Source organism: Mesoplodon densirostris, chromosome 9 (assembly GCF_025265405.1).
Source record: "Mesoplodon densirostris isolate mMesDen1 chromosome 9, mMesDen1 primary haplotype, whole genome shotgun sequence".
In the NCBI taxonomy this organism is placed as follows: Eukaryota; Metazoa; Chordata; class Mammalia; order Artiodactyla; family Ziphiidae; genus Mesoplodon; species Mesoplodon densirostris.
Window position 1 is genome coordinate 90,139,935 of NC_082669.1, and position 23,348 is coordinate 90,163,282.

Below are 23,348 nucleotides of genomic sequence, written 5' to 3' on the forward strand. Positions count from 1 at the left end.
GTCTTGGGGCACCTGAATTCACCTGTTGGCCCCATTGTCTGGGGAGCCAGAGTAGAGTGACAACAGCTTGATGGCAGTTCGGGACTGGAGGACGGGGAAGGGGGGAGGGTATTCATTCATTTGTACATGAGTCCAGAAGCCTCCCTCTCTTTCCTGGGAGGAAGTGATATTTCTTTCCCATTTGGCTGTCCCTTTGGCACACAAAGCCATCTCTACACTTACTCACTCGTCTGGGACTGGGGACCAGGTAACTCCATGCATTATTTTTGTCGAGGTGGATGTTTGTCACCAAGAAGTGTTTGCTTTTTAACTGAGTTTGGGGATTTAGAAAGGAGTGAGTATGGGGTTCTATTTCATTTGGGTTTTACTGGTGGCCTTGCTCCTGGGCAGCCAGGGAGTCCTGTGGCCTGTGGTTTTCCCCGGCAGCTCCCCTTGGCCATCAGAGGGGCTGCAGGAGGCAGAGGAAGCATGGCCTTGACGTGGCAGCCACAGGAACTCACCCCAGGCAAGGGCCTCCCCTGCTGCACGGGCTCCCCTGCGGAGTCAGCCTCCTCCACGCACCCCAGCCACCGTGCCTCTCTCTGCTTCTCCCCCAGCTTGCACAGGAGCACAGGATGGGGCCGTGTCCCCAGGTGCGCTCACAGACGGGACCCAGCAGCTCCCAGCGCCCGCCTTGGCTGTGTGGAGAGACGGAGGGCCAAGGGGCGGTGGCTGAGAGGGAGCCAAGACCCCGTTCTCATGTGCCTGTCCTTTCCCCCGTTGCCTCCTTTTTGTCTCGCCCAGTGCTCCTACTGTGGGGGACGCTATAGGAGTCCCCAGCAGCCCCGTCTGGCTCTGCAGCAGTTTGACTCTCCCATTTGCAGGGGCTGCTCCACATTGAGGAGGGGAAGGCAGCCGCTGGCCCAGCTGAGGGTCAAGCGGGTGATTGCGGCTTGAGGCACCCAGGCGCCCTACACTGACTTTTCTGGGAGCCAGGAGATTCCAGTACTGTCTGAGCCCTCACGGTTTGCTTTCTCAAGTATTTTCCTTATCACAATGACACATGCTCATTGTAGAAAATATGAAAAATGCAGAAAACTATAAAGATGTTGAAAAACGATTACTAAGCGTCCATTACTTTGGAAGCAACCACTAGTAAAACGTCAGCGTATCGTCTTACAATCTTCTCTGCTGTTTCTTTTCCTTCACATGGTTAAGCTCATACTGTACTCTTAATTTTGTGCAGTGCTTGTTTCTCTTAACAGTAGGTGATAAGCCATTCTTGATGACATGAAACATTTCGTAATGTTATTTTAAATAAGGCCAGCTGTGATGGTTCATTTACTTTCATGTGTCAGCTTGACCGGCCATGGGTGCCCAGGTTAAACGTTATGTCTGTGTGTGTCTGTGAAGGTGTTTCTGGATGAGGTTAGCATCCGAATCAGCGGATTCAGTAAAGGACATGCATAGAACAAAAAGTGGAAGAAAGAGGAATTTGACCCTTTTTTCTGCCTTACTACTTGAGCTGGAGCATCACATTTCATCTTCTCCTGCCCTCAGACTGGGATTTACACCAATGGCTCCCCTGGGTCTCAGGCCTTCGGACTCGGACTAAATTACACCACTAGCTTTCCTGGGTCTCCACTTTGCAGACTACAGATTGTGGGGCTTCTCAGCCTCCATAATCACATGAGCCAATTCTCCCTAATATATCTTGATGACAGATAGATAGATAGATAGATAGATCAATCGATCCATCTCTCCTCTGGAAAACCCTGACTAATACAAAAGCCATCACTGAGCCACCTCATATATAAGAAAGGAGAAATACTTTCCACCTCTCAATGGATGGATTAGCAAAGAATTTGCAGCCACCTTTAATCCACCACAACAGGTGTATGAATGCTATGGTGCGCCACTGGGTTCACCAGAGAAACAGAACCAATAAGATATACAGATATAGATACAAATACAGTTATAGATCTCATTTACAATTACTGTAAGGAATTGGCTCATACAATTATGGGGGTGAGAAGTCCAAGATCTGAAGTTAGCAAGCTGGAGACCCAGTGGTGTAAGTTCTAGTCCTGGTCTGAGTCCGAAGGCAGGAGAAGTCTGATGCCCCAGCTCAAAGACAGTCAGGCAGAGAGAAAGAATCCTTTACTACTCAACATTTTATTTTATACCCACTTTCAACAGATTGGATGAGGTCCACCCACACTGGGGAGGGCAATCTGCTTTATTCAGTCTACTTGGATTCAAATGTTAATCTCATCCAGAAACACCACCCTCACAGACACACCCAGAATAATAGATAAACAAATAAATATCTGGGCACCCCACGACTGAGTCAAGTTGACATGTAAAATGAAGCATCACAGTCATCCAGCGCCTCCTTCCAGATGAAGGCATTTGTTTCCCTCCTGGCAGCGCTGGCTGCTCACAGCTGGGTGTCCCCCCAGAAACAGTCCTCTCCCAAAGTTCCACCCCCCTCAAAGCACAGCTCCCTCCCAAAGCACAGCTGGTCATGTGAGGGATTCCAGAGCCCAGCCCCCTTACCTCTATTTGGGACAACTCTGAAGGGCCATCCCAGCTTTAGATCTCCTCATGGGATCAGCTGGTGACTCTGTTGTGACTATATCACAGTTCAACTCTCCTGCTGCCCAATCCTCTTCCCTCACTCCCTGACAGATGCTGCTCTTAAAGTCCTCCCTGAAAACCAGACACAGATCTCTGCCTCAGAGTGTTTCCCAGCAACCTGACCTAGTCAGAGGAAGAGGGGGCTGAGCTCTGACTGGGGCAAGTACCTATGCAGGCGGACTCTGAAATAAAATCAGAGCCTTCTGCAGGCAGTGGGATTTGTGAGGCTGCATCTGAGGGAGAAGTCGAGGCCTGGGGTGGAGTGGGTAGACCGAGAGGATCAGGAGACAGGTGAAAACAGAGTCAACATTGACCTAACCAATCCGCTAATGTTAATCATTTAGGCTGTCTCCAAGGTTCACTGTTATAAATAAAATGCATTGCAATACACGTCTTGATTCCTAAGTTCTTTTGTTCACAGTTCTGATCACTTTTTTAGGACATATTTTGAACAATGAAATTATGAATGAAAGACTGTAAGTTTTTTGGAGGCTACCAGAACTTTCCAAGACCCTTATTCACACTGCATTTACACAGCCTTCTCCTTCAGCCAAACTCCTAAATTTATAAGAGACCTGATTTAGGGTAGGTCATTGACTCAGCTGGAGAATTAATTATTCATCTGAATTGGTCTGTGCAAAAGGCTCCAGAGAGCCTACAAGAATAAATTGAAATGCTATTAGAACTAACAGGCGAATTTAATCAAGTGGCTGCATGCAAAATTCAATAGCTTCCTCATCAACTACCAATAACCAATTAGAAAATACAACGAGGGTGGGTGGATGGGAGGGTGGAGAACATAGTCACAAAACAATCAACAGTAACAAAAATACCCAGGATTGATTTTACCAACAAGTGTGGGAAACAGGAAAACTAGATCTTAAAAATGTACAAACTTTTCTAACACACATGAAATAATTAATTAGACGGAAAGGCATGGCATATTCCTAAGAGGGAAAAGTGAACGTACTGTGGGGTTAAACCAGAGATTAAACACAGTCCAGTCAAAAGTCCAAAGAGGTTTGTCATTTTCTTGTTAAACATGCCACAGTTGTACTAAAGTTTACTCAGAAGAAATACATACGCAAGAGTAGCTAAGAAAAAACTTGAAGAGGAATGAAAAGGAATTTCACTCCAAAATAATCAAATGCTATGCAGCCATGAAAAAGAATGGAATATCTCCAAGAGATGTCATAAAAAGGAAAACCCCTGGTGCAAAACACCTAGTGCAATATTCTCCACTGTACATACTTAGGTGCCTGTAAGTGCAGCGTCTGTCTAGAAGGACCCACAAGAAACCCTAAAATGGGACGTCCCTGGTGGTCCAGTGGTTAGGACACGGCACTTTCACTGCCAAGGTTCAATCCCTGGTCGGAGTGCAAGCCGAGCGGTGTGGCCAAAAAAAAAAAAAAAGAAACCCTAACATGGTGCCTCCAGGGAAGGGAACTCAGTGTCTGAGGACCTAGGTTAGGAGGGACAGGGGAACAGTATCTTTTATTTTATTATTTTGTAAAACTGTCTTTTATTTTATTCTTCTTCTTATTATTTTTGCGGTACACGGGCCTCTCACTGTTGTGGCCTCTCCTGTTGCGGAGCACAGGCTCTGGACTCACATGGCTCACGGGCCCAGCCGCTCCGCAGCATGTGGGATCTTCCTGGACCGGGGCACAAACCCGTGTCCCCTGCATCGGCAGGCGGACACTCAACCACTGCGCCACCAGGGAAGCCCTATTTTTTTTTTAATTTTTTTAACGTCTTTATTGGAGTATAATTGCTTTACAATGGTGTTAGTTTCTGCTTTATAACAAAGTGAATCAGCTATACATATACACATGTCCCCATATCTCCTCCCTCTTGCGTCTCCCTCCCACCCTCCCTATCCCACCCCTCTAGGTGGTCACAAAGCACGAACAGTATCTTTTAAATTGGGGCTTGGTCGATAGAATGTGAGCTCCAAGGTGGCAGGAACTCAATTCAGTTCAGTGCCCTCTGCCACGCCTAGAGGTGATCAATTAATACTTGCTGAGTGAATGAAGGTGCGACCTCCCTCATGCCTCATTAGATCATTAAATAAGCACGCTAACAGCATCTACCTCCTGACCTTGTGAGGACTGAAGATACTCATACCCATGAAACACGACACGATGCCTGGAATGAAACAAGAGCTCAATAAGAGACAGTTATTAATATTGGGTTACTTTCTGGCAAAGAAGGATGCTCCCTTACAGCAACATTGGCAAGTAGATTTCACCTCACATGCCAACTCCAATTGTCTGTATGGTTGCCTGTACTTTTTTGTTGAAACAGATGCTGAGGTCAAGGCTGGGCTGGATGGTAGGAGTGAAGTGATGAGTTAGCAATGACTGCCTCAGGCAAAGGAGGAAGTAGGGTGGCCTGGGTGCCCCTTCTTTGCTGTCTCCTCACGGCACTCAACCCCGAGGACCTCCTCAAATGGCATTAGCCAGCTCCTTACAGAGGTAAAACGTCAAGATGAGACAGACTTGTTCTCCCTGCAGTTTGGGGGAGAGGACAGTCTCCGAGGAGGGCAGGTTGCCCTGGGAACAGAGCCTCGCCCACGTGTCTGGATCTCCCTGCAGAGGCCGAGGTGGGGTCACTGCTCCCTTGAGGACAGGATGGGCTCCCTAAACCCAGGCAGGAGAGAGGTGGAAATTAGCCAGTTATCTGGAGGTGGGCAAAACCCTTCTAGGACAATCATCCTTTCTCCTCTTTCCTGTGAATTCACTCAGGTCACTGAGGGCAAAAGGCATCCCAGAGACCCTTCTTCCCCCATGTCCCAGGTGCTGTGGGCCTCACCGTCAACTTCCACACTCCCCTCCAACGGCTCTTTCATTTAGTGCTAATTACTCTGCAAAGTTGCTTTATCGCCTCTGCTTTACAGATGAGAAAAGAGAAGACTGGAGGGTCTGAGTGATTTGTCCAAGGTCACCCCCTTGTCTCTTTGCCTTTATCCTGGGGAACTGGGCTGTGAAGGTGGGCAGAGGGTGAGTTTCCTCACGCTTCCTGTCCTCCAGAACTTGGAATCTCTTGGGAGGAGCCCTGGCCTTTTGCTTTTCCCCCTTTGTCCCTCGCCCACCTGGAGCAGCTCAGATCCTTCACTGCTTCCCTGGGAAAGACGAACATGGGTCCCTTGTTAAGACCCTAAATTGCCTAAGTCTCACCAAGGAGCTCAAAACCCAGAGGCCCATCAGCAGGTCACTGGGAGCTATGTGGACCCTCCCCAGAACCCTCACCCCAGCCCCAGAACACTCATGCTTCCTGGAAAGACTGGGGTCCTGCTGGGGGCCACCTCTGGAGATCGCCCTCAATGCATTCTCTTAAGCACCTGCTTGCTACCAAGCATGGCTGTGGGCTGAGCAGACGGAAGGAAAGACACCCCGTGCCACTCACCCTCCTGCAGCTCACACCCTAGCAGGGAGGGCACACCCAGTAATAGACTTTCAAGGGCACCACTGAAGGATTCATAGGCGCTCTGGGTGCTCAGTTAATTAGCCAAGTGTGGACATGTGTTTCAAGCTGTGTGAAAATGCGTGGCATGCTTGGGACAGGTGGTGAGCTTCCCGTCCCAGAAGGTCTGCAAGCAGAGGGAAAGGGACCTCTAGCCTTCCTACAGAGAGACTTAAGTCCCTTCTGTCCTCTTCATCTGGCCTCTGGCCGTGGGGATAGGGATGGGATATGCATTTTACTCAGTGGGATAACCCTTAGCACATGCCTGCCACACAGAGTAAGTGCTCAGCAATTGTCAGCTGCTGTTATGAACTATTCTATTTGAGTTTAGGGCACCCATCCTCTTGCAGAGAGAAAAGGAGGCAAAGGGTTCTTCCCCTTCGCCAGCTGCACCCGTGCACAGCTGGCTGTGGACAGGAGAGCCTGGCTGGCAGCTGTCCCCACAGATAGGAGCAAGGGTATGTGATTCCCTGAGCAGTCACTTCAATCCTGATGTCTCTTCAATAGTCCTTGTCAAATTGCCATGGCTCTTCCCAGAGGTTTTCATGACTATGGAAAATAAATAGCCATTATCTGACCTCCAGGGGAATGGAGATGTCTGCAGAATTCCAGGAAAGGCAGTTATAAAACCAAGTAGAGCCAATCCACCCTTTCGATATTTGCAAACCCCAATGCAAAACTAAGGTATGGCGTCCTGGCTACTGCCAAAGAAATCACAAAATAAATATAGTCACCACTCAAAGTCTTTCTTCACCTATTTTGATATGCATGAGTACATCTGGCTTCTGGTAGCCAAGGAAACAGAGACAGAGAGAGAGAGAGAGGGAGGAAAACAACTACAAAAATATGTGAACACTGGTGTCTTTTGCCCTGGGATAGGGGAGAAAGGAGCTGGTCAAGCAAAGGACTTAATTTTTAAGTTAATACTTTATCATAAAAACTTGGCATTATTGATTACAAGAAGTTTTTTTTAATAGTTGAGATTTTATTCTAATAGCTGTAATTACAGTGCTTGTTTGTTGAAATGAAAACTGAAAACAAGTATACAAAACAGTTGATTACTAATTGTGTATTGAAAGCAGTAAGAAGTTCCACGACACCAAATAAACCAGTTCTGAGGTTTTCCCCAAGATAAAGTTTAACAGCTCCAGCTTCTTCAGTGTTTATCAAAATACAAAAGAAAACAGTAGAGCTTATCATTTTTCGATGGCAAATCTGACCCTTGTAGGCTGAGGGAGTGAAAGCACACTTAGACAGGGGCTCCGAGGGCCTGGGGCTCAAGGATGACCACCCGCGCTCCTGCTGGTGAGACCCCCAGAGAGCCCAGAGCAGGCAAGCAAGGGGACTGCAGGGCTCCCGCTCAAACCAGAGTATCCCAACCAAAGTGCCCATGCTGACCCCAGAAAAGGCTGGGGTTCCTCCAAGGGGTCTGAGAGCAGTGGATGCAGCCTCCAGCCCATCTCCTGGGCAGCCATGTAAGCACAGAAACAAACACAGACGCTATGGGGTGTGGGATGACTCAAGACAGAGCAAATCACAGGGACCCTACTGTGACCATGCAGAATGGATCATGGCTGGTTCTATCCCATTTCACGTTCCCAACAGGAAACAGATCACTGGTGGACCGTACTCAGGCCATTACTGCAGAACCTACACTAGGCACATTTCTCCCTTCTGTGTGTTCAAGTGTTCTCCTTATCTTGTATTTGTAACTATTTTTAAAAATGCACTGAGTTTAGGTTAAAAAACAACCACCAAAATGGATCTCAACACAGATCTAAAGCCCAGGGGAGGAGCATCGGGCTTGTCTGACACAGTGACTCCTGGATGACCCATGTGCCTAAAATCCCTTCTCAGTACTAAACAGTGGGACGATTTTATTTTGACAATAAAAAAAGCTGAGTAATATTGCATAGGAGTACCAGAAACTGCCTCATTGGAAACAAAAACTACTTACATTAGATAAAAACCCAGTTGCAGGCTGCGTCTGCACATTTACAGCATGGTGAAGCACACTGTGACCGACCATGGAGACAGCTTCTGGCACTCACACCCCAGGGGCACGTTTGCCACATGAGAGTAAAGCGAGGGCAGAAGGAGGGAGTGAGAGGGGAGGAGAGAGGAGTACAGCTCACTTCTGGTTCCGGAGCTGATTGGACAGCCAGTCCAGTCCCTCATAGAGCCCGTCCCCACTGGTGGCACAGGGGGCCTGAATGTACCACTTCCTGTGGCGCAGAGATTGCAGACCCAGCTTGTCCGTGATCTAGGCCACATTCACGGCATTGGGGAGGTCCCGTTTGTTAGCAAACACGAGCAGAACGGCGTCCCTGAGCTCGTCTTCTGCCAGCAGCCTCCTAAGCTCCGCTCGAGCCTCATTCACACGCTCTCTGTCATTGCCGTCAACCACGAAGATGAGACCTTGTGTGTTCTGGAAGGAGTGGCGCCACAGAGGCCGGATCTTGTCCTGGCCGCCCACACAGTGAAGCTGATGTTCTTATATTCCACGGTCTCCACGTTGAAGCCTGTAGTGGGAATGGTGGTCACGATTTCACCCAGCTTCAGTTTGTACAGGATGGCGGTCTTTCCCACAGCATCTAGGTCCTCCATGAGAATGCGCATTTCTTTTTTGCTAAAAAGGCCCTTGAAGAGGTTTGCAAAGATGTGCCCCACGCTGTAGACCCGTGGGAGCAACACTGGCCAGAGAAACCCTGGGCGGCCGCAGCGCAGCTCCTGCTCCGAGGCAGGTGCTGGTTTCGCTCTGTGGGAAGTTTTAAAATGTTTCACTGCCATCCAAAGACCAGGTGAGGATGAAAATGTCCTTCCTTTTCTTATGTAATGTGAAAAAGAGAAACCTTTCTTTACCCTAAAAACACTTGGTGTACCTGGCAAAAAGCGGTTTCAAATAAAAGTTCCGTAAAAGGCCCCAGAGATAGAGCCCTGGGCCAGGTTGGAGCCCTGCCCTGGTCCTAGCTCAGCGGCCAAGGGATCCTAGGAGTGTCATCCTGTTTCCATCAGCTGTGAGACTAGGGTGGGAACCATTGCCCCTCAACGATCTCAGCCAGGATTGTTGTGAAGATCACCTGAGATGATAGGAAAGCCCTGCCCAGCCAGCCTTCATGAGAAAGGAGCAATGTCCAAACCCAGCGGCCCCCAAGGGGGCACCATGAGCACAATACTGCAAAACTGGATTGAAAACCTGTCACAGCCAGACCCCCTTCCCTCAAGGAAGCTTCATCCACTTCTCAAATGACCAGGCTGTCGCCACGCCGCCTGGGAAAGATCAGGAAGGGAAATGAGAAGGGGAGAGATGTTTTCCTTCGTTCTGTCTCTCCCATCCTGAGAAAAGCTTCAAGCCAGGAGGGGATGGAGGAGCCCACCATCCCTCCCCCTACTCACCCCATGGGTCTTGGCTCCCGTTTCCCATGGGGTGGACGGCCCCCGGAATCCCAGGCTGAAGTTGACTGGCAGCCCCTCAGCCCTGCCTTTGCCCACACTCCGCTATTTTGATCCAGAGGCCATGGCTGTGGCTCTGCGTCTCTCGACAGCCATGGGTTCTTCTAAGCCACAACATCGCAGAGCTGGTGACGGGCAGGGCAGAGGAAGCCCACACTCCTACAGGGAACTGTCTCTTGTGCCAAGGGGGAAACAGAGGCCCTGAGGGGGGCAGGCCAGGCGGCAGCGGAGATCGGGTGAGGCCAGAGCACTGGCCCAGGTGTCAAAAGACCTGGGCTTGTATCCCAGCCTCATCCCGTGCCATCTTCCTTGTCTGGGCCTCAATTTGCCACGTCTCTGAAAGAGATCGTGGTCTCTGACCTGCGTAACACATAAGGTGGGCCTGGGGTCTGATCTGACGAGGGAGGTTGCTTTCGGACTTCCAGCGGAGCCCGCTGGCTTGGAAGCAGCCAGAACACTCTGCCTCTAAGTGGCTGTTCATTCGTGGCGTTACCCACCTCTGAAGTAACACAGGCCTACTTTGCTCCCTAGGGCCCTGAGGCGGAGCTCGTAGCAGCGCCATGAGGGCTGGACAAATTCACATACTCTGGCAACGGATGGCCACCACACTAGTGGAGGAAGGATGTTTGTTGGGTTGCTTTTAAAAGAATATTATCTATAATTCTGACACCAATTATGATTTTGCATCCAACCCCAATGTGTGTGGTTTTCCCCACACCACGCAATTCTCCAACTTGGGTGTCCTACATTCCAACTCAATGCTGACACTATCTACTTGGAGATAGTGTCAGATTCCACAGGTTAAGGCCTGGGTCCCCCATGACTGACTCCCACCCCCCAAATTCAGAAGCCAACCACAAGTTCAGGTTGTTACCTGTGCTCCTGACCAATCAGAGGTTCCAGTGGCCCCCTTCTAATTTGCTAGAGCAGCTCACAGAACCCAGAGGAACATTTTACTTACTAGATTACCAGTTAACTATAAGTCAGGAACAGCCAGATGGAAGAGATGCACAGGGCAAAGTATGGAGAAAGGGCAGGAAGCCTCCATGTTCTCTCCAAGTGAGCTACTGTCCCCAGATCTCCTTCCACATGCTCACCAACCCGGAAGCTCTTGGAACCCTGTTCTTTCGGGGTTTTGTGGAGGCTTCCTCAAATGGGTGATGGATTAAATCATTGGCCACTGATGACTGAACTCAATCTCTAGCCCTTTTCCCTGCATGGGAGATGGGGTGGGGGCCGGGAGGGCCATATGTTCCAACCCTCTAATCACTGGGTTGGCTGCAATGGCATCCTTAGGGGCTTTCCAAGTCACCTTATTTAACATAACAAAAGAGACCTCTATTGCTCTCTGCACAGGAAATTCCAAGGGCTTTAGGAGCTCTGTTCCAGGAACAGGGACAAAGACCATATATATATTTCTTATTGTAAATCACAATATCACACTATCTTATAAGAAGGGTGCATCTAAATCCGGTCCTTTCATTGCAAGTAGTATAGGAACAATGTTCTGGACTTCCTCCTCCATCTGAGGTGCCAACTGCCACGATAGGGTCTTCCCCAGCGCGGGCTAGAATACAAAGCATCTTTCCTGCACTAGCTTCCAAAGGGAAAACCTCATCAAAAGCCCAGTATTGGGCTTCCCTGGTGGTGCAGTGGTTGAGAGTCCACCTGCCGATGCAGGGGACACGGGTTCGTGCCCCGGTCCGGGAAGATCCCACATGCCGCGGAGCGGCTGGGCCCGTGAAGCGTGGCTGCTGAGCCTGCGCGTCCGGAGCCTGTGCTCCGCAACGGGAGAGGCCACAGCAATGAGAGGCCCGCGTACCACAAAAAAAAAAAAAAAAAAAGCCCAGTATTTGAGTATCTTTTGGTTGAAAAGTGCATGCAGACAGTGGAGTGTCAGACCCAGGAGAGAGGAGAGGGAAAAATGGAGAGAAGTTGAGAGTGAGAAGGCAACACTTGAGAATGAGCTGCTTTTGCTAGGGTTTTTGCACATACAGCCTTTAACATTCAGCCCTGTGCATAAGGGCTGGGAGTCCCTCGGGCAGCGGGGGACAGGAATGTGATGGGTTCTGGCCACAAGGCAGATTAAGCAACATATGAGGGGAGTTGCTGGTAGACTGAGGCCCAGACAGTAGAGCAGGGAAGATGAAAAGAAAAGGAGTGACAGGAACTGACATTAACTGAGCACCTACTATGAGGAACGAGGCTGAACTAGAAAGAAAAAAGAAAATACATTCAATGATAGGCTGGGGAGAGTTCACTGCAGCAGGTGACTGTCTGCTACACCCCTCATCTTCATCATCCTCAACAGCCAATCACTAAGGACACCATCGGCCACGCCCTGGGGCTGGGATTGCCATCACGGGGCTCCATCTACTTGGGGAAGTAAGATCTAAAGAAATGACACGTAAGCCACAGTCGCATATGCTGTCAAGTGAGTAGACGTCAACCAGAAAGTGTCAGGGACCAAGGGAGGGACCACAGTGCCTTGGGTTGGATGAGGTTCCCAGGGAGAAATGCTGGATAGCACGTGAGTGGAGAAGGACAAATTGGTGTGGACAAGGCACAGCAAAAAGAACACAGGTGGTGTGCTCAAGGGATTGTGACCAGCAGTTTATTCTTCTATCACTTTGTATTTTGGGGCCCTTTCACATACATCACCTCAGGAAATGACTCTGTTGTCCTTCACAAACGCAGCTCCCTGGACCAGATGGCCTTCTGTTCCAGTGAGTTCAGTGGAATTAAATGAACTCCTACTATGTGTAAATCATTGTTAAGTATTGCAGGGTACATAGAAAAGTGTAAAATACAGTCCCTGCCCTCAAGGACAGAAAGGATTTTCCTTCCATCAAACGGCCAGGGAAGGAGATTCCGGGATGACTCTGTAGCAGTGAAGTATTCGTCTGACAAAAGGCAGCAGGCTCTGGGCAGCATGGACGAGCCTAAGGAAAACTGGATTTGCCATCTATCAAGATGCTCCATTTGGGGGTTGTCCAAAAGGTATTCTGGTGACTCTGCAGTTTCCTTCTCAGAATTGGTTACCAGGCTCAATCAGTCTGTGTCCTCACATTCTTCCCACTGTATTACTTCATAAGCACAGAAGCCTGTCTGCAGCCAAACACCAGTTCAGAATCAAAAGCTAAAGTAACTGCAGTTGTACCTATAACTCATACATGTCTAGACCACTGAATAACACCCCAATCAATGAGCAGTCTCAGACTCTGCAATTAATCCTGGAAAGGACGAGACATCAGGACAAGAAAGAAAGAACCAAAGTAAGACAATGCATGCATGTAACTTCTAAATCAGTCAACCTTGGGCAAAGGGAGGTCTGGAAATTTTCACTCTGCCTGAGAGAGACAAAGCAATGTTTCATCCTGGCCCTTTAAGCACCATTAGGACTGAGAGAAAGCATAGTTGAGCAACATCTGAGACAAACTGAAATACAAACTTATCTTGGGCATCCTCAGTCTGATGATGTGGCTACTACCATGACGGAGCAGTCCATGGAGAAGTTTCAGGAACTTTCCAAGTTGAGTGGGCAGAGTTGCCACTTATATGACAGAATTGGCAGATGCCCGTCAGTCACTTCTCAAAAAGTGAGTGGGGGGCTTCCCTGGTGGCGCAGTGGTTGAGAATCTGCCTGCTAATGCGGGGGACACGGGTTCGAGCCCTGGTCTGGGAGGATCCCGCATGCCACGGAGCAACTGAGCCTGTGGGCCACAACTGCTGAGCCTGCGCGTCTGGAGCCTGTGCTCCGCAACGAGAGAGGTCGCAATGGTGAGAGGCCCGCGCACTGCGATGAGGAGTGGCCCCCGCTTGCCACAACTAGAGAAAGCCCTTGCACAGAAACGAAGACCCAACACAGCCAAAAAATAAAATTAAAAAAAAAAGTGAGTGGGAGGAATATTAAGCAAAGAACTAGCCTCGTGGATCAGCCAGAGGGCCTGTGACTGATGATTCTGGGTGGCCAGCACTCACAGAGGCATATTTGACCTCCTGGTTCCTCAGATGACTGAAGATTAAATACATGGTGAGAATGGGATCTCTGGAACCTTGAGGTTCTACACTCTGAATTTTTAGCTGGAAAACCTCTTTTCAAGGCAAAAACATAGCAAAGGACATTTGGAAGTATTTCGAAGAACGAATTCACATGCACTAACTTTGTAACAGAGGAAGCTGCACATCTCACTTCAAGAGCTGAAGCAGAATCCTCGCTGCAGGCGAAGTCTAGAGCAAGGGACTCTACACCCTGGATCAAAGCAGAGTCTTCAAAACTACCAAGTCTCCCATCTACCCCTCTCCACACACCCCCCACCCACCAAAAAAGCAAAGAAACAGCCAGCACACAATCTTAAGGCTCTTTATTTAAAATAAGTATCTCTGAGTCAGGCTGCTGTATAACCAAGCAGAAAAATCTACTGAAACTTGACAGTTTTGATCAATGGCCTTCAGTCTTGGACGTTAATGAAATGTTTGTTATTGTTGTTTTTTAACCAAGCAGTCTGTAACTCCACTTTCACGTCTAATTCAGAAAACTCCATTTCATGAAACATCAGGCTCTGAAGTGAAGAAATGAGCATGATTCTCCTTGCATTAATACTCCTGAGGCAAGTGTTAAGAAGCTGCCCAGATAACCCATGGTGAGGTGTCCCAGAGGAGGGCACCATACAAGCAATCTGGTTGTTGAGAAAGTGGATGATTCATCTTATTACTTTTTTAAAGAACTGTGCAGTGTGTGTACTTTTAAACTGTATTGTAAATCACACATTAATTTGTTCCACATAGGAACGCCTACACTGAGAATCATTACCCTTTTTCAGGTCAACATTCTTTAAACATTATTTTAGCTTGTTTTATGTTATTAACTAGTTAATTATTATTATTGCAAATGACCTTATATTCTCTTTCTTAAAGGTATGAAGTGAGTGGATACTGGCCAAATAATTTATACACATAGGTATTTGGCTATGTTTGTATCAATTAATATAAAAACAGGGGCTTCCCTGGTGGCACAGTGCTTGAGAGTCCGCCTGCTGATGCAGGGGACACGGGTTCGTGCCCTGGTCCGGGAGGATCCCATATGCCGCAGAGTGGCTGGGCCCGTGAGCCATGGCCGCTGAGCCTGCGCATCCAGAGCCTGGGCTCCGCAATGGGAGAGGCCACAACAGTGAGAGGCCCGTGTACAGCAAAAAAAAAAAAAATTAATATAAAACCCATAAAATATACCCATTTTAAAATCATATCTTGTAAAACTTTAGAAATAAATGTTACATAAAAAATAATTTACTCCTGTGCCTACCTTCTTTATAGGTAAGAAGACAGACCAAATTTACATTTTCTTTGTCCTTTTTCTTTAAAAGTATATATTTATTTATTACATTGCCTGCAGAATTACATTTTCTCTTGTCTCTTTTCACTGACAAAACTGATAGGGGTTCTGGCACACTATCCAGCTCAGAAATATTCTTGAGTAATAAAGTGAAGACAATATTGAATACGAATTCACCAAAACTGCCTCTGTGATTTAGTTCAATGCAAATCCTTTATGTATGCAGATAATATAATCCAATTTGCTATTTTTCTTTTGCATCTTTAAGCTTTCTAAATAGTTTCAAAAGTAAACTGTCAGACATGATAATTTTTTGCAAAATTATATTCACAAATAACCATATGCTGAAAGTTATATATTAAAGAGTGACTTTTTAAATGAAAATGATACTAGTATGTGGCTTTTTAAATATGCGTAAAAAATGGAGTTTTAATGGGCAAAAATTAGCAGCTTAAATAGTAATGGGATGAACAATAATTTTGAGGTTTAAGTTTTGTTTTCCTTGGGATTCTTATTATATAGTTGTATCTTAAATATAGATTTAAGAAATTTAGAAAACATATGACATCATTATATGATAAAGTATATGGAGAAATGCAAAATTATCATTGTAAACGTTCAGCAATATATTTTTTTAAATTTAGTGATTCAAACATCATTTAATAAAATAAAATAAAGGCAAAAAGTAAAGAACTGTGCAGTAACTCTTCGAGCAGTTGAATGATGTTTTAAACATACTGGGCTGCTATACCTGTCAGAAGAAAAATCTGGATCTAAGAAAATCTGGCAAAGCTATCTGAAATGAACCCCAATTTTTACCTATCCTAAATATTCAGATTATTTTTAAATGTTAATTTATAGATATTTGTACACTACGGGAAAAAGTGTCTGGTGAGCAGACAGCTAGCCCAGGGAAAACAGATCAGAGGCCAGGCAGGCTGTGGATCTTCTATTTAAACCTTTAATAAAGTGTCTGACTCCCTCACAGAGTACAGGCCATCCTAGGGTTGATGGGTTGCCAAGCTGCTGCCAGAACATTTCGAACGCCCCAAGTCATACTGTCTCGAGGTAACTCTGGAGATACAGCCTCTGTCCTTTAGTTCTCTCCAAAAGGTTTCAGTATTTTCATGGTCTCTCTTTTACCCATCTTTAAACCAATTAAGGGCATTTCTGAGTATTCATTAGTTTCCCAAGGTACTGCAATGAAATAGCCATATCCCTAGGTCAGCAATGGTTCTGAAGAAAGCATCACTTATTACGTCACCAGACTGGACTGGGGAATTAAGAGCTTTGTGCTGTATTTCCAACTCTCTCTCTGGCCATGCTCACTGCTCTCTCCACCACCCACCACCTCTCTTGAGTCCTCAGGAGGAGGTGCTGGAAGAGAGGAAATGCAGGTTAGCACCACCCAGGCTAGTGTCTGTGGGCCACTGCCAACTGATTTCTAGTTAACTACCAACAATTACCCACTCATTTGGCAAACAATTATCAGGTGTTGCTCCTGGCCAGGCCCCACGCCCTCAATTAGTTTCCAAGTTTCTCCCACCCTCAAAGATTAGGTTGGAAATCATGTTTCTCTGCTCTTTCTTAATCGATTCCTGCAGTATGTAGGACTACATGCCTGAATTAGAGTTAGGAATATCAGAAACGTTTATAAATAATAAAGGATTCCCATATATTAGAAAGGAGAGTCTGTTATTCAAAAAGCCACAAAATATCTCATTTAGAGAAGCCACTTAACAAAATATACATCTTAAAAATTCAGCAGTCAAGAATGCTTTTTATAATTGTTTCCATTTGAGCAACAGAGAATTAAAATGGATAAGAATTATAAACACAACTTCACACAAAATACGCAAGAAGCATCACCATGTTTTTCTGAGGTTCCTCTTTGTGGTTATCTAACCACACACCAGGGAGGGACCAAAGTTCAGATGTGCCCCAGTCGCAGTGCCCCAAAGTGGCAGTGCACTCAAGGAGTTTCCTTCCCTCAGTAAATGACATGGGGGAGGCGGGGAGGCTTTACCAAGAAGCACACAATCCAGCTTCTAACCCAGTCTGCTACCATCATCAACTGTCAAACCATTTGCTCCTCTTTGCAAGAGGAGCTCCTTTAGAAGGTCCCAATAACTTCTGCTTATACTGTTCGACCAGCTGGTTGAAGCGAATTTCTGTCTTGTTTCCCTTAGCTTTCTTCCTAGGTACCTACAAATGAAAGGTAGGGAAACATAAGGTAATCAGTTTCAAGCACTAAGTATTACCTTACCCTTAGGCCAGCCAAGGAAGAAAGTAGGTCCAGAGATCTTGTCCACCACAAGAGGGACTTCCAGACAGTGACCCCGCAAGAATCATCCATTGGTAAGAAATCAGACTGGGAGTGCCTAGGAGAAGGGCCCCACTAAAGTACCGTGTTTCAAAGGCCTCTCCCTCTTCAATTCCCAAATGTTCACACGAATCTCCTCCAAGATGAGTCAGCCCCAAGTCTGGATGGCCTTGCTTGTTGCCCTTTCCCTCACCAAGAATTACAGGGTTTCAAAGAGAGCTCTATAAGATAGTCTGATGGGTCAGAGGCTTCTCAGAGACACAGATTTCTTGAGTAGGATGAGAAGCTAATGCTCTTGTACCCTTTAAAGAAAGGAACTAGGCAAGGAAAAAAAGAAAATTTGACTTCAAATGATCAAGAATGCAGGACCACCACTTTCTATTAAGAACTAGGGCCCCTTGGAAGCTAATGCCAGGGTTGACGAAGAAATAGATAAGTTGGGACATCCAGCTGTACTAGAAAGTAAGGACACTATCAAAGACAGGGTCATGTCAGAAGGACTCAGGCAGGAGTCAACCTGAGGGGGCTTCTGCTGGCCTCAGATGGGACAAGAATAATGACTGCATCTGACTGAAACACAAGTACATAAAAACTCAGGAATTCACAATACTAAAAAAAATCTTACTGGTCATCAGAGGAGGTTGGTAGGGCGACTCATTACTCTGGAAACTGATAAAAGGAAAAAAACAAAATCAAGCATTTACCCTGCCTTTCCTACACAAATGATATTTCATGGGAACCAAACAGTTGACGAGGGAAGATTCTCTTTTCCTAGAAATATTCTTAAAAAACACAAAAGCGTTGATAAAATTAGAAAATTACCATTCTGCAACTCGTATTGAAATACGGATCTAGATAGCAATCATCGGTGGGTGCTAAGACCCTTAGGTGGGAGGCTGATGGGGGACTTTACAAATGGAGGGATAAGGTAGACAATTCCTAAACTTACTGATGAATCACAGCATCACTAAAAATGGGGCAACCAGACACTATGCACCTTATGGTGCAATGCAACAGAAAGCACACAGCACCACCTATGAAATACTCTCGCCAAGAAAACTGAACTTGAATCTAATCTAGCCTCTAGATCTAACAACCAGTTTGTAGGCAACATGGGGTGTTAGAGGAACAAGTTACATGACAGCACAAGGAAGAAAGCAACTAAATTCAAAATGTAATACATTCTAAGGCTAAGGACTGGCTTATCCAACAAATTAACTGCATGGAAAAAAGCGGGGGTGGATGTAAGGAAGACTGGATATTATAGGGGAAAAAAAAAAGATTTAAGAGATTTTAAAACGAAGTATAAGGAATTCCCTGGCGGTCCAGTGGTTAGGACTCTGTGCTTTCACTGCCGTGGCCCAGGTTCAATACCTGGTCGGGGAACTAAGATCCCATAAGCTGCAGGGCACGGCCAAAAAAAAAATTCCAAGTATAACGTGTGGACATTGTTTGGAACCTGATTCATACTAACCAACTTAAAAAATGTATTTTTGAGGCAACTGGGAACGTTTTAATATGAGTTACATATTAGCTATTAAGAGCTTCTTATTAATTTCATTAGATGTGATGATGGCATAATATGTGTTTGTGTATATGTGTGTTTAAGGCCTGATCAGCTCGAGATGAATTCTGAGATATTTTTCTGAGCAATATACCTCATTTTCACATGAGGCACATTTACAAGTGAAGTAGAATTCGCTTTAATATATTCACAGGGTGGGGTGGGGCGGGGGGTAGGTAAAAGAAGATAATTGTTGAAGCAGAGTAAACAATACATGGGGTTCGTTTTATTATTCTCCCCACTTTTAGGACCGTATACCTCCACATCCTCTAAAAAGCTGCAATCCTGTACAGAAGTGCAATCCAGAAGCCCTTTCCTTTTGCACAACTAATCACGGCACAAGTGGCTGCCGACCCCGGCAGAGCTGTGCCATGCCAAAGCCTCAGGGCCTACAGAACTTACCTGCTTGGAAGATAATTTCTGCTTCTCTTGCTTCCAGTGGTTTATCTGGGGGTTTGGCTTCTTGGGAGGGAGAGCCTTCATTTTGCCTTTGTCCCGTAACCTGAAACAATATGGTCAAGTGTCACCCTGAGTTCCTCCTCTAATTGGGACCCCTGAGATTTTTCTCAGCCCAAAAGATAAAATGCCTTTTCTTACACTGGCTCTTTTTAAGCCCATGAGAAATCATGCTAAAAAGGGATACTGCAACAGAATGTCCTATGGCTCAACATCTGTATACTTGTCTTTTTGTTTTAGCTTAAAACCTCAAGGGAATCTCAAAAACCTTCATATACTTAACAAAAATTTTGTTAAGATCGACTTGACGTCACTAATCTGTTATCCCAAACAGAAACCTCACGTGGATGGGCCTCAGCTGACAGAGACCGCCATCAGGACAAGAGGAAGCTCTTCAGAAGAGAAAAATCGCATAAAAGCCCGCACTGGAAGGCTCCTCTGAGGCCCCCTCTGCCAGTCCTGTTCCGGCCTCCATTTGGTCCAAGAGTGACTCTGCTGGTGTAGAGATACCTCATGTGGGACTGGCACACACTAAGCATCCCTTTCATCCAAACAAAGCCACAAAGAGGAAAAAGGGTGAAGCAAAACAAACCCTCTGAGCCGCCATCCTGCATCTCACCTAATTTTGGGGCCTCGGTGTGAGGGGAGCACCAGGACCTTTCTTCTCTTCTTCCCATCAGACAGCTCCACGTGCTCCACTTCGGCCTTGGTCTGGAACCCTGTCCACGAGACAGATCCTGTCTTCTCCTTCTGCTCCATGGGGGCCTTGCTTTGTTGATGCATGTGGTTCTGAGCTGTTTTCTGTTGCTGTTTTTTTCCAAGCTCTGGTTGTTCTTGCTGGGGCTGCTCACCAGTTGCCGACCTGGATTTCACTTTTTGCTGTATAAGACAAGAGAATGCCATTTAGTTACTGGGTGAGGTTTATTTGCTGGAAATACTCAGAAGAGGAATGAGCTGGTGGGAGAAAGACAATTCTTCCCCCAAATAGTTAGAGACTATAGGAAAGTGAATGCAAGTAGTTCACAGGCCCTGAAATAGTAACAGATGGTTACTGGGTGGGGGACACAAAATAACCATTTCCCTTTCCACATGCAGAAATAGGGGAAAAGTACAGGTATGTCCAAAATGCAAAAGCCAGTAGAAAATAGGCCAGTAGCATGGGACAATTACCAAAGGTGTAACACATGTATAATGGGAATGAGAAGAAAGAAGAGAAATATTTTAAGTAATAAGAGCTAAGGATTTCCAAACTTAAGGACAGACACTAAACCACAGATCCAGGAAGCTCAGCCAAAAACCAAACAGGATATTCCAAAAAAAAAGAAAAAGAAAAAAGTACACCGAGGCATATCATATCAAACAGCAGAAAATCAAAGAGAAAATCTTGAAAGAAGCCAGAGGTAGGGAAAATACATTACCTACAGAGGAGCAAAGTTAAGATTACATTGGATTAAAAAAAAAAAAGATTACATTGGATTTCCCTTCAGAAACCATATAAGCAAGAAGAGAATAGAAGGAAATATTCAAAGTTTGGGGGAAAAAAATCACCAACTTAGAATTCTTTACCCATGTAATTATCCTTCAAATGTGAAGGAAAAACAAAAACTTTCTCAGACAAACAAAAATTAAAGAAATCTGTGAATTCCCTGGCAGTCCATGGTTAGGACTCAGTGCTCTCACTGCCAGGGGCCTGGGTTTGAGCCCTCATTGGGGAACTAGGATCCCACAATACACACAGTGAGGCCAAAAAAAAAAAAAAAACTTTAAAGAAATTTATCACTGGTAGACCTGCCTTGCAAGAAATACTAAATGAATATATTAAGGGAGGGGAAATGACAGGTCAGAAACTTGAATCCATATAGAGAAAGGAAAAACATTAGAGAAAAGATAAATGAAATGAAGATAGGGAAAAGATGACATGAGAAGGAAGACATAAAGTATGTTACAGATTTATTTTGCACTGAAGTGGGGGAAGAAAAAGAAGATTCATGTGAAATTAATGTAGTAATAATAACGTTATTTTGTCCTTTTCACCTCAGAAATCTAGATAGGCACACTGACACAACAAAGATCTATTATGTGCCTCTTATGTGCCAGTCTCTAAGTGGTAAGGGTACAGATGGACAGAATGAAGTGTCTACCTTTTAGCACTCACAGCCCAGTGGAGAAAGGAGACATCCACAAAGTAAAAAACTAAAAAAAAGTTTAAGGAACTTCATGAAGTACAAGTAATAAAGTCTTATCTCTTTTGAGAGAGGTGGGGAAATGCTACTTGTGGAATATGAGTATGGAAGCTGAGTAGAAGCATCCTTGAGTCAGGGGAGAGGAACACTTTTACACAGAAAGATCAGTATGTACATAAGTGTAGGCAACAAATAAGGCCAGCTGAATTTTTTTTTAAGCCAGTAGCTACAGAATCACCTCTGACTTAGGCAGTAAATAATTCTATAACTACAATAATAAAGCTGCCTTGAATAATAACCAGAACTCAGGTTTTTCCAACCCAGGGCCATTGTATTAACCACTGATACTGCTCCTCTAAAAGTCATGCTCAGGGCTTCCCTGGTGGAGCAGTGGTTAAGAATCCGCCTGCCAATGCAGGGGACACGGGTTCGAGCCCTGGTCTGGGAAGATCCCACATGCCGCAGACCAACTGAGCCCGTGCGCCACAACTACTGAGCCTGCACTCTAGAGCCTGTGAGCCACAACCACTGAGACCACAACTACTGAAGCCCGTGCACCTAGAGCCTGTGCTCCGCAACATAAGAAGCCACCGCAGTGAGAAGCTCGAGCACCGTAACAAAGAGTAGCCCCTGCTCGGCGCAACTAGAGAAAGCCCGTGTGCAGCAATGAAGTCTCAACGCAGCAAAAATAAATAAATAAATAAATTTATAAAAGTCATGCTCATGATATACACCATAAAGACACCAAAGCACTGCAAATGTTTGGTATATACGCAAGTTAAGGTATAATATCAATGAGATCTGTAAGAGTTATGGTGTCAAAAATAACCTGGCCTTCTACGTCCTGCGGCAAGATGGGTAAGAGAATGAGTACTGACTGTGCGGTAACCGAGACAACTTACACGCGTTACCTCATTTAATCCTCATCAACCATGTAACACAGATGATGTTAATCCTATTTTTACAAACTAGAAACTGAAGCTGAGAGAGGTAATAACTTGCTGAGGAACTCAGAAAGGGGCAGAGCCTGAGTTTGAACACGAATATTCCTGTTCCCAAAGTCCCTGTTCTTTCCTCTATACTACACTAGATTAAAAACAGTACTAAAACTATCAGGCATCACACTTCTGGAGCCATCTAAGAAGAAAACAGAATTATGGAAGAGAGAGCTGAAATCTACAGGTAATGTAAAACTTAACCTTGGCTATTAATTTTGACACGTGCCATCACCAAACACTGCAGTACAGGCACTGCTGACTGGTGATAACATCAGTCTGATTCTCCTCTCTCCTTCCTCCCCATTCTGTGCAGCTATCACAAGACAGGCCAGCAGAGGAGAGATGGCCTGCAGAGTTCTAGGGAACTAAGAGTAAAGGGTAACAAAGAACCTAACGAGGAAGAGACCTACTTTAAGGGAGTAGAACCACAACCTGAACAAAACAGGAATTTAAATATGGTCCGAAAAAAAAAATGTTTTAACTGAACTGTACACTTAAAAATAGTAAAGTTTATGTGTATACTATTACAATTTAAAAAACAAAGACAGAAAAAACATTTCAGTTCTGTACCAGGCTGCGCTGGATCCTCAGTTCCTTTATCTTAAGTTTCCTTCGATCTTCCAAAGAGAACTCCACTATTGGTCTCTGTGGCAGAAGGGGACAGAAAGTCATTCATTAGATTTCTTAATCTCTGCATGCAATGAGCTGTGATATCGTCCCACCACTACCCTCTTTCTTGCAAGTCAGAGGATGCTGCTCACTTCACTCTACTTAAATGCAAGGGGCCAGTTCTGCAAGCAGTCTATCCAGTTTAGTGTTCCTTCTAATCATCTTATCACCTGAATCACTGATCACTCCTCCAACGCCTTGCCACTCTTACCTACCATACAAACGTCAGAGGGTTTTCTGCAAATGGTCCTCAGAGGAACATGTTCCCCCCCACAGGATGAGGCTC

At 45.7% G+C, this 23,348-nt stretch overlaps 1 protein-coding gene and 1 pseudogene across 1 annotated transcript in view; both read right to left on the reverse strand.

Annotated features, from left to right (window-relative positions):
- Positions 1-8,053: 8,053 nt before the first annotated feature.
- LOC132495894 (ADP-ribosylation factor 1-like) lies at positions 8,054-8,718 on the reverse strand (annotated as a pseudogene).
- A 6,696-nt stretch (positions 8,719-15,414) lies between these two features.
- The window catches only part of RBM28 (RNA binding motif protein 28), a 30,284-nt gene continuing 22,350 nt past the window's right edge, over positions 15,415-23,348 (reverse strand). Inside the window, exons 16-19 of the mRNA XM_060108419.1 lie at positions 22,964-23,038; positions 19,832-20,091; positions 19,159-19,258; positions 15,415-17,074 (exon numbers count right to left, since the gene is read on the reverse strand). Coding sequence (XP_059964402.1) covers positions 16,940-17,074; positions 19,159-19,258; positions 19,832-20,091; positions 22,964-23,038 — 570 coding nt within the window. The 3' untranslated portion in view covers positions 15,415-16,939. The remainder of the gene's footprint in view (positions 17,075-19,158; positions 19,259-19,831; positions 20,092-22,963; positions 23,039-23,348) is intronic.